Below are 11,244 nucleotides of genomic sequence, written 5' to 3'. Positions count from 1 at the left end.
CGAAAACCCAGCTGCACGCCGGCCCCACACCTTCCCCAGGCCGGCTTTCAGGCACCAGACCACTTGCCCACGCCCGTGGGGCACCCCGGGTGCCTGCACCGCAGCCTGCAGCCGTCACCCTCCCTGGCCGGGGACGCAGCCTTGCCCAGCGCAGCCTGCGGTGAGGCTCCGCTTGCCCCGCGCCAGGCCAAAGATAAGACGGGAGTTTGCTGGCTCCCACCACGGGACTGGCCCCGTGGCACGTGCTGTTCCCTAGTTTAGGGCAGACACGTGTGGCCCTTTCACTCCAGATGGTGGCTGGGTTTGTCTTTGGGATGCTTCACTTTCTAAAGCTGAGCAGACAGAAAGGTCAGTAATAGGCAGCAGGAAAACAAACCGACTAACGTAACGCTAAAGCAGTAGCTTCAAGCTCCTGGGTTAATATTTACTGCTGAAACTACAGGAGTTGAGAACACAGTGTGCGGCTCAGCTCTTTGAGAAATGCATTGGAAATCATGCATCACATGCCGATGATGAAAGAGAGCTTTGAAACACTGGGAGAGGATAACAAGCGCCTACAAGCCAGAACGTGTACAGCTGCAGATATGCAAGAGCTGGAATCCCACCGCCATCCGTGACAGCCAGAGGAACTGAACCACTTACACAGAGAAACTCACGCCAAGCAGAGGGTAAACTGAGTGCTGGGAGCCACAGCAACACCCTGGCTAACACGGGGAGGGGGGAGTTTGTAACCCAGAAGCAGAGGGTTAAGGGCAGCAGCCCAACGGGCAGGAGGATTTGGATCATTTTGCCTCCTGCCGGGCCCAGCACATCCCTTCCTTCTCTGCAGCGAATGATAACAAATGGCAAAAACCGTTCACAGGACACCGTTCAAATGAAACACATCACAGGGAAGGGAGAAACATGCAGCATCCCTAAATGTAATGGGAGCAGCATGACAGCACAGGCGGGCAGTCCAATCTGAATGCACCACCCAGGCAGAATCCATCAGCTTTTTGAACCGTCTGCAAAACTGAAAACAAGGGTCTCCTCCTAATTAGTGTTAATTTGTTAAAAGTTTCCAGACACTTTCAAAATGTGCCTTTGCAAGAATCACACCCCCCCAACCCATCACCCCAAGGGCCCCAACAAAGGAATCCGCTCCTGATCATTGCTAGAGTCACGGTTTGTCTTCAGAGATGCTTTGCTTCTCCCTTCTTATGTCTCTTCCTCTTCCTCTTCTTCTTCTTCCTCTTCCTCTTCCTCATCATCATCTTCATCATGGCAATGTGTGATTTCCTGAGGTGCCTGGGGGAAGAGGTTGGGCGGTTTGATCTCACTGATGGAGCGGGTCAGTTGATGCCGCTTGTAGTCAGAATCTTTAAAATCCACGGAGGTGCGATTGCGCGTGGCCATCGGCGACTCCTTCTCATTGATGTCGACGTGCGTGTGCTCTACCGTGGACTCGTGTGGCATCTACACACATAAGAGAGAGAGGAGATGGCAAGGGGTGCCCCAGACTGGGGCAAGGGGGTGCCCCAGTCCCAGGATATCCCCGAGACAGATGGAGAGCAAACCCCAGAATGCGACCCTTTGGCCCACGGTGCTTCAAATGCCACCCAACCCTCCAAGGAGCCGTTCCCAGTGCCGGTGGCTTGTGGAAGGGTTAATGAACACAAGCGCAGGCACCTTTGGGACCCCTGCTCACCTCCCCGGGGTCTGCAACTCACCAGGACGTGGGCGGCTCTGAAGAGGTAGCTGAAGGGGTAGTAGAGGAGGTTGATGAAGGAGGCTGCATAGAGATCAGCGTAGCGCATCACCTGGCTGGCAAACAGGGTCTGCCGAGAGCCGCTGCGGAAGAGGCTCCCCATCATCCCGTAGCACATGTCCATGTCGTGGGTCACTTTCTACAAGCAAAGGGCCGGTTAGATCCTGGGCCGGGCAGGCAGCAGTGCGGAGCCCAGACAACACCGAGGCAGAGTGCGCTGGGGGCTACAGGAGATGTGCAAGGATCTCCAGCAAGGCTGCCTGTGCTCGTACCCCGCCGCATCAGAGCACAGCCGAGTCCCAGCTAACAGAGGGGAAGGTGGCAGTGGGCTCAGGGCCAGCACCTGCCCCAGGCTGGCACCCCCCAGGCTGGCTGAACCAGAGGCTAAAACCCCTCCAAGCTTGTGTGTGCCAGCGCCCCGTTCTGCAGCAGTGAGCACCGTCAGTCAGCACTGCTGTCTGCGTGAGGAAGGAGACCCTATTCCAGACCAGGCTGCCTTTCAGGAGCGCCAGTGACACCAGCGAGCTGAGAAGCTCCTCCGTTTGCATCCGCAAAGACAGAGTGGCTTAGCCAAGCCTGCTGTGCCCACCCAAAGGCAGAGCAAAGCATTTCAGGGCTGAGCAGTGGGGCTGGGTTGTCAAGCCCTTTGGGATCCAAAAGGATGAAAAGGGATTTTTATGATTGGTACCTTAATGCGTCTCTGGATGGAGCTGATGTCAGGGCGTTCATTGCTGCTACTGTCCAGATGCCTAGTTACAGGCGAGAAGGTAAATACATGCTGTGAAAAGCCTTTCAGAACCAAACGCTGCGGGATGGGGGCTCAGGGGAGGGAGGCTGGTCTGGAGGGGAAGGTTGGTCTCCTGGGCAGAGCCCAGGCCTGAGTCAAAGCTCCGGCAGCAGTGCCGCTAAGCCAACCCCAAGGTTTCGTCAGAGCCGCTCGTTAGCTGTCGCTAGGCTGGGAGAGGCAGCAGGAAAGTTGTCACCATTTGAACACTCACTTGTATAGCTCGGCCAAGAAAATGTCCAGACTCTGAAGCTCTTCAAAAAGGGCTGGAAAATCCAGAAAAGAAAGGGGGAAAAGGTAAGTTTAAACTGTTGAAATGAAAAGAGCTGACAGCAGACCCACCATCCTGCCCACTCCCTTTGCACGGCAGTGGAAGGGCATCGAGGAGCATGGCATCTCACAGCCACTGTGCAGGGAGAGGGTTCAATCGCCCTCTGTGCCACTGGCAGAGCTTTGGGCTTGGTTTCTGGTTGCCCCTTTTGTTTTTGAGGCTGAACCTTCGCAGCCCTCACCAAAACCTTCCAACCAGCCATGGGGCAACTTGCATAACCCCCAGACCTATTTACACACCAAAGGGCAAACCTGGGAGAAAAGCAGTAGTGCTGGAGGATGGGAAACACACAGCACTTAGGCAGCAGAGCAGCAGAGGGACTGGGAGGAAGGGGGAGGAAGCGGCTGGTGAGCAGGGACTCCCTGCAGATTAGAGAGCAGTCAAGGCTCAGGCGTTACAGGGAGAATAACCTAGGTGACTTGGCAGATACTTTTTACCAGAGAAGCCACGGCTCCGTAAGGGCAGAGGGAGAGGAGTTTTGGGGGCAGGGTTATGGATGAGGAACAGCTCAACCCCACCCAGCTGCAGCTTCTCCTCCGGCCAAGTCAGTGCTTGGCTGATCACGCATAAGCGGCCTGGGAAAGAGCACAGGAAAGGCCTGGGACCCTGAGGCCAGCCCATGGAGAGCTGCCCGAGCTCCTGCCACCAGCACCCAGACCCAGGGAAAAAGGGCTGAAAGGAGAAGCAGTAAGCCAGGGTGATCTCTCCCCTGCAGCCTATGCCCTGGCTTGCTCAGGGGTGCAGCAGCAGGCAAGCAAGAGCAAAGCCTGGCCTGGGGTTTGCCCGGCTGCTGACCGCTTTTGTCTGTCCAGACGTGCAGCTCCTGCGCCAGCTCGGGGATCACCAGGAAGGTCCTCCAGCCCTGGCGCTTCTTGGATTTGAGGATGTCTCCAAAGATATGGTCTCCAATGTACAAGATATCCTTCCCTTTGGCCCCCAGCAGGTCACAGACTGTGTCCGAAGAGCCTGAGAGAAGAATGGCATGGCTCAGAACGGGGAGCCAAAAGGAAACTCGTGGCTCATTTCAGAGGACCAGGGTTAGGGACAGAGCAGGTACATTTTCCTCCCAGAAACCTTCACTGCTAAACATAGCACCCCTGCTTGGCCACAGCAGCACGGGGCACTGCCCACCCACCTGGGAGTTCACCCAGCAGCAGAGGGGCCACGCTGCCTCCCACCCCGTGTGAGAGTAATGGAGCCCTGGATGTCACAGCCAACCCTGTATACCCACCCACCCACTGCCCTTCCCTGGCTCAGGGGACCCTCCAAGCACGGTCGCACTGGTGGCAGCACTGTAAGTACAGCTGGGAATGTTGCACTGGGCCAGCTGCAGCCCCCCCTCCACCACAAGCCCTGCAGTGGCATTTCCCAGACCCTCCCTGGCAAGGAAGAGAAGCATGTTTGAGGAGGAACGGGTCCATTTCTTCCCAGCACTGGGCAGCAGTGATGACAGATTGCTTCTGGTGCGGCGTGCAGAGGGCACAGTACAATGTACTTTGGGAAACACAACCTTGCCTAGTGCCTGGCACAAGTCCTCTCACAGCTGGCGTGGCTGAAGGCCACGAGGGCACGTCTGAGCCACTCCACAGGATGAGAAGGGTTCTCGCCTCACCTCCTGAGTACACAATGCCATGCTGCAACGGGCCAGTGTAGGTACCAATCTTCAGCTTCCCGGTCACCTGAGGAAGGAGACATTGCGTTAGTACAGAACAGCTGATGGTCTGGATCTTTTCTGCCCTATTGATACTTTGCTCTCTGTCTCTCACTCCCAGGCAGTCTAGAGGTGGCTTTCCACATTCTTTTCCTGCACCTGCAGTACATTAGGGAAGCCAGCAAAGCCTTGAGCTTTGCTGTGCCCCAGGTGATGGGGTTGCTCAGGAATCACTAAGAGGAAAAGCCAGCCCACCATCTCTAGGGCAGGTCCTGCCTAAACGCTGTGTTACCCATTGCCACTAAGAGACACCACATGGGAGGTGCACGAGCCCTTCCAGCCATACAGGTACCCTCCGTATGCCACTCACCGTGTCCACCTGCCGCAACACGGTGCCTTCCCCAAAGAAGAGGGGTTTTCGTGCATCCACCAAGATCAGGTCAAAGTAGGACTGCCACGGCCGATGGGCACTCCCAGGCTGCAAAGGCAAAACCAAACCCCAGAATCAGACACCACACAATTAACCACAGGGAGTTTAACCAGAGTGTCACTGTCCATGGCCATAACCTTGTGACATTGCTGGTCTATCAAAATCCCCTAGCTTGTGCCTCTTGTGGTACAACACTGGGTTGCCAGCGCCATCTCCTAAAGCACTCCCCTTCCGTGGCAAGCCCAGCCCAGCCCAGCCCAGCCTAGCAGTGAGGACTGAGGGCATGGTGTGAGATAGGAGAACTGCACTGAACATCCATGTCACAGCGCAGCCGTTGTGTAAAGAGCTGCTGTAAACGACACCTCTGCCACTGTTTCTGAAGGTGACATCCTGCATAGATCCAGACACATGCGACTTCACGGCTTCAGCCTTAAAAGGCCACTCTGATACGTTTGCCAAGAGTGGGAAAATGCCTGGATTCTATTCCACAGAGCATGGCTTTGAATCACAGCCCTGCCCGAAGGACAGTGGGCATTCATGAGCCCTCTCTGCTCCATGCTCCTGATCTTTCTGAGATCAAGACCACAGCAAGGAGTTTTGTGAGCTATCAGTTGTGGTCATTTTCCATGTTCTGACAATTTCTCCCTTGGCCGCCTTCTACCTTTAGAGCACAGCGGGAAAACACATCTTTTGAGCGTAAGATAGCCTCCCACTGGGAGACTGAGAAAGCAGTATAAATTCAGCTCCTAAGCACCTCTCCAAAAGTTGCAGGGCTGATTTTTGACCTCAGAAAGCCAGAAAAAGCATGACCAAAACTTTTGGAGTTACCATAGTCAAGGCACAATCAGCTATAAATGTTTCTGCTGTTTTATAAAATTCTTTCCTTTCCATCAAGGTTTTTTTTTAACAACATACAAAACATTGTGCCAGTTTTCTAAGAAAACCGGCTGCAAAACGCCGCAGTTAAAATGTGTTATCACTAAAATAATGTTATGATTAACACAGATCATCGTTTGAGACCAGATGATGCCTCTTTTCTCTCTGTTATATTGTATTTGCTTTGATCCCATTCAAATAGGACACAAACCAGCAAGTGTATTTTAACCAGATTAAAGCAACTAATCCCATGCGGCCGATAAAGCAGGATTAAAATGCTTTCCAGCTACACAGATAATTAGGCACATCAGTTTCTATTGGAACTGCAGTCTAGAAAGCACATACCTTTGGTCCATGTGGAAAGTCGAACAAGTAAGTCATAATTTTCTGAAAGACAAAAAGAAAGTATTCAAAGACGCATTTTTAAACATACATTTGCGTAGTTTATAAACACTTTTCTGCTTTTATCTTTTCAGGTTACAGAATTCTATTTTCAGGATTTACATGAAAGTCAGCGCTAAGATTTGAAGACAAAATGAATAGATGGAATTTAAAGTGACAGGAATTAAAGCAGTAATTTTTATAATCAAAGAACCATTTGCCTCAGAAACCTGCACACTGCTTCAGGTGTATCTTGCAATGCTTTAAAATGGCATATAAATCTTTGGATTAGCAGCGTTGCAACATCCTGACATTTTCCTGGAGTTGAAGTAACCGCGTTTATTCCTACAGCACAGCAGACAGCCCTTTCTAGCTCTTAGGCCTACCCAGGACCATGGCTTTGTACTCAGACTATTTCACTTGCAAGGGAAGTTCTGCATTTTAAAGGATGCTGAAATCACTTGCTCTTTCAGCCTTTTATTTGCTGAGGAACTGAGGCACAGAGCGACTTAAGCCAGGCCCATACTACGTCAGTAACAGAACCAGGACTACAAAGATGACCCAAGACCTAATCTGCATCCACCACTAAACCACCCTACACCTAGCTTAGGAAACACCGGATTCTCCATCAGACGATGTCCTACCAAAACCCATACAAATGAATGGCTGGCTTTTGCTTATTCCATTATAAACCAACACAACAATTCAAGCAGCACTTACATCTGTGTATTTATAATCGCTGTTTGTGACAAGAAACACCTTCCCAACTTCATTCATGCGGCTGAGCAGCAGCGGCAGCTTCCCCTGAAAGCCAAGGGACATACAAGTCACACACAAAAGTTACAGAGATTCATCATGGGCAAAACACTCTCAACTGTGATCCCACCAGACAAAACAAAGCAAATCAAACCATCCAGCAAGCAAACTCACACGTTTTGCACTGGCCAGAGCCAGGAAAGCTGCTGGTCCATCCAGGTGACACCCCTCCAGAGCACAGCCCCAGGGAGGAAGGCGAGGGGGAAGGGCTCAGCTGGGCTGCGGTGCCTTTGCCAACCACAGTGCCAGGCGCCCTGTGCTGCTCCCACCAACCTGCTCCGTCCGTGCCAGGCACGCTGGAGCAGCTCCTCCAGTTCCAAGTCCGTTCCCGAAATGGGCCCAGAGGCAGGTGAAATCTGAGCTCACATGAGCCACAAGTTGGAGCACATTATAGTTCCAACCTCAAATTAGGGAGAATTTATTCCTAGGGCTATTTTTATTGAATCATAAATCTCAGTCCATTGCCAGAGTAGCTGATTACCTCACAGAACAGTTTCCTAAGAATTTTGCAGGCATGTAACTAGAAACAAGGTTAACTGCTTTAAAGTGATACTCTACCACAGAGCTCATCTAAACTAAGGAATAATTATACTGTAAGTGGTCCAGAGGGGCCTTGCACATTGCAGAGAAGGCAAAAGTAAGGGAGCCACTGGAGCTTGCTCAATTAGATGTGCTGAACACATATTTTGGGGCTATCAAGGGACTGGACACTGGCGAGTCTTTCAGGATCTTTCCCTCAGTCCCTCATGGTTAAACATGTGCAACATTTTTGTTGTATGGCTAAGGAATACTTCTATCTAAAAAGATGCTCATCTGTTGCTTTTTAAAAAGAGCTCTGCTTGGGCAGAGAAAATGTGGGCAGGGAACACAGTTGCTTTCACTACCAAAAGAAAGAACACGAGCCTTGCCAGCGTATCCACCTGTGTCCCATGATAACATTTCCTCTGGCTTCTATATTTTACGTAAAAAACGTGCACGTGAATACGAAATCATGTGGATCGCTGGCTCAGAATAAAGGCTGCGTCCGAACTTTCCACTTTGTCTTTGGTTATTACAATAGAAATCACAGCGTTATCTGTTTTGTGATTTAGTAAAGCAAATCAGCATGTTTATTTCTTGCCTGCTTACTCAGTACAGAATGTCACGTAGCACAAGTAAAGTAACTTCACACTTACATCTTTCACCACATACTTTTCCAGATTCTCAAGGGTCTTTTCCTTGAGTGATCCCTGAAATAGAAACAAAAGAACCCAGTGAGGTAATGGAAACTTATGATGAGACATCAAAGTAATGCCAACTTTCACACTTCAAAATGCTGTGAAAGTACAAACCAGGGCGAATCTGAACCAGTGACTCTAGAGATGAGAGGCTTTGAGTAGCAGGGACCATCACAAACTCTGTGATCCATCGATTCCCTCACCATGGTAAATAATCCACTTCAACAGCATTTTAACCCTTTCAGAAGGGAATACAATAGAAACAAACAAAAAATAGATTTGCCATACCAAACAAGACAGTCAATGACCTGTCTCCAACACTGACCATAATGCTTTACTCAAAGGCCAACTCCAACATGTATCACACAACACTGCATAAGGAAAGAAAAACAGATTCCTGACTTCTGCATGGCTAAAAGGACCACCACAAGTACACCTGTGAGCAGAGTTCTCCTGTGATGCTTCTCCATCCCACCCCAACAGACCTCTTAAATGAGGAAGAACAAGAAAATCAGGTCTTTAACCAGGTGTTAATGCTCACAGAATTATATTCTAGATTTGTGCACAAGTGTGTGAAAAAGATGAACTGCCTCTCCTCTCTAAATAGAGAAGAGTTGATGTATTTCTGTGTTTAATGCAGGTACTTTTCAGACAACGTAAGATAGTACCAATGTAAAGCATTTACATTAAAATGCTGTTTTAATAATTAGGACAATGTGCAGGTTGTGTACTGTAAGTGCAAATACCCTCACATGGCATCACGTTCTAAAACCCGTGAATTACAGTACGGAAATGGAATCTGGGCACAATAAAGAGGTACAGGAAGCCAAGACAGGTATGCTCCAGTACTAGGAGGGCAGTCGATATCTTGACTTACTCACATACAACTGCAATTTATTGTTTGCTCACTAGGCGGCAAAGCCCAAAAGTGGAACAACACATCTTAACTTACGAGTTACAAACCAGTCCCTCTAACTCAGTTACAACTACAGATGTCCCAGGGAGTTCTTGCAATCACCTTGTAATGAACCCAGTCAACAGCATCTCTGACATCCTGGAACATACTCCTGAAGGACATGAAGAGGTCTCCATCTTTAAACCCTGTTTCACAGCTGTGAGGAGAAAGAAGAGAGACTGTGGTGGCCGATCGCAGCAGGTAAGAAACACGCCAAGGAAAGAGACAGTTCAAAATGTTGTTTGGAGCTTGTGTTTTCATCTTACCGTAATGGTCTCTTATTTATTACTTTACTGTGGCTCAGACTTGAAAGAAGGCTCCAACCAGAGTTTAACAAGATCTGCGTGTTACCCAAGAACGTTTGTTTAAAATTTTAGGATGTGAGTTCCTAACTGCAGGCCTGTGCCTCCACAGCCGTACTACAGCTTCCTCTGGCTGCAACTCCTATTTCTCCTCCACAGCACTACAAGACGGAAAAAAGACCGGGACTTTGCAGTTTGCAGCATTTTACAAAACATGAATGGTGCTAAGAAAGTAAGCAGAGCGCTTGCTCTTTCTCCCTCTTTCCAACACTAAAGAAGGGGGTGCCCTGGAAATCAACTAAATGTAATACTTGCTGCTGAGAGGGGGAACTACTTCTGTGTTGGACAGTTAGAGTTAACATACAAGATACTGTGGAGGTATCTTTGAGACACCCATGAGAGTTCACATTAGAAGACATTAAGGAGGATTAAACAGAGCTGTATTTATAATGACAGCAATCATCGCGCTTGTCCTGAGAAAGGATACTTCACCTGATGGATTTTTGGCATAAACAGATCCTCTGTTCCCAGTAAAATCCCATTAAACTTTTGCCTTCCACTCAAATAAATATGCAAGGATGAGTCAGCAGCATGGCAGCATTCACATTTGCCAGTTCAAAACACAGCTTGTTTTTATGCTTATACCTATTTGAAAGCTAGGTAAATATCCATACTGCACAAAGAGCCTTTTGCACCACACTGTGCCTGAGCATTTCACCTTTAGGTGAACAAAGTCCTCAATTATGACATGCGGGACTTGTGGTAACTGGCTGAGGAAATTTAGCCTTTCAGTTACCAGTTCAAACACGGCTCCATTGGACAGGGGTTCAAAATGAGCTGTCTGGTACCTGCCACCACCCTGTAATAAGTGTGTGATGTTAGAAGCTGGCCCAAATACCAGTGTCAGTCAGTATGGTGGTACTGATATACCCTGTGAAGGGAACTCTCATAACCAGTCTCTGCTGTACACACCAATCACCTCATCACCACTGAATTCTCTTAACGTCAAAAGAGTAAGAGGCCTGAACTTTTCCCCACCAAAACCACTTGAGGGACCTCCACTGATATTAAGAACAGCTCCATCCGTGCTGTATTGCTCTTTATAATAACAATCTTACTGTACTATCAGCACCTCAAACTGGAGGGAATACGCACCTAGTGTACCGGTCACAGTTAGTAAAGAAATCCACTAGGCAAGCCAATAGGTAGGTCTCTGCAAAGAAGCAAAGCAAGATTTTAAAACAAGGATAACATCATACAGCCAGCTAACTTTAGGCCCTGTGCCCAAAAGAAGAAAGCTCATGTAAAAAAAAAAAAGAAAGAAAAGGTGGGGTATGACATTAGCAAAGCTTTACTGGCTTCAAAGGCACAGAAACAGGCCTGTGAACATTAGACTCACCTGGTAGATTGAATAACGTGTTCAGAATGTAAAACCTATCTGTGTCATCCCTCTGGATAAATTTATTTGGATATTGATCCCGTGTTTCAGGCCTGAGAATAAATAAGGTGGAAAAGAATGAAACAAAAAATAATGAGGATAAGATGTGCTGACCTGCAAAATACATTTGTAGCGGGGTCCATTAGCTGGAGCCTGTTGTGCTTTAATCAACACCCAGCTTTCCCATGTGCATTAGCGGCGCAAGAGCAAAACTGCATCCAGTGGCGTTCCCTGCACCACGCTGGCTCCGGCAGAGCCGGGCACAGAGCCCTCGTCGCTGAGTCAGCGAGCTGAGCAGAGCCCACACAGGGAAAGA

At 49.2% G+C, this 11,244-nt stretch overlaps 1 protein-coding gene across 4 annotated transcripts in view; it reads right to left on the bottom strand.

Annotated features, from left to right (window-relative positions):
- Positions 1-12: 12 nt before the first annotated feature.
- The window catches only part of NT5C2 (5'-nucleotidase, cytosolic II), a 42,592-nt gene continuing 31,360 nt past the window's right edge, over positions 13-11,244 (bottom strand). For 2 of the 4 annotated variants that reach the window (XM_035893648.1, XM_009638070.2), the window contains 13 exons: positions 10,890-10,981; positions 10,646-10,703; positions 9,252-9,345; positions 8,192-8,245; positions 6,921-7,004; positions 6,165-6,206; positions 4,884-4,991; positions 4,475-4,541; positions 3,658-3,828; positions 2,746-2,797; positions 2,436-2,496; positions 1,710-1,886; positions 13-1,455 (listed from right to left, as the gene is read on the bottom strand). In XM_035893648.1, coding sequence (XP_035749541.1) covers positions 1,198-1,455; positions 1,710-1,886; positions 2,436-2,496; positions 2,746-2,797; positions 3,658-3,828; positions 4,475-4,541; positions 4,884-4,991; positions 6,165-6,206; positions 6,921-7,004; positions 8,192-8,245; positions 9,252-9,345; positions 10,646-10,703; positions 10,890-10,981 — 1,318 coding nt within the window. In that variant the 3' untranslated portion in view covers positions 13-1,197. The other 2 variants (XM_035893649.1, XM_035893650.1) reach the window with 2 other exon arrangements.

The sequence above is a fragment of the Egretta garzetta genome, unplaced genomic scaffold, assembly GCF_000687185.1.
Source record: "Egretta garzetta isolate BGI_Z169 unplaced genomic scaffold, ASM68718v1 scaffold135, whole genome shotgun sequence".
Taxonomy (NCBI): Eukaryota; Metazoa; Chordata; class Aves; order Pelecaniformes; family Ardeidae; genus Egretta; species Egretta garzetta.
Note: the sequence above shows the minus strand (reverse complement) of the source record. Positions and strands in the feature narration are given on the sequence as shown.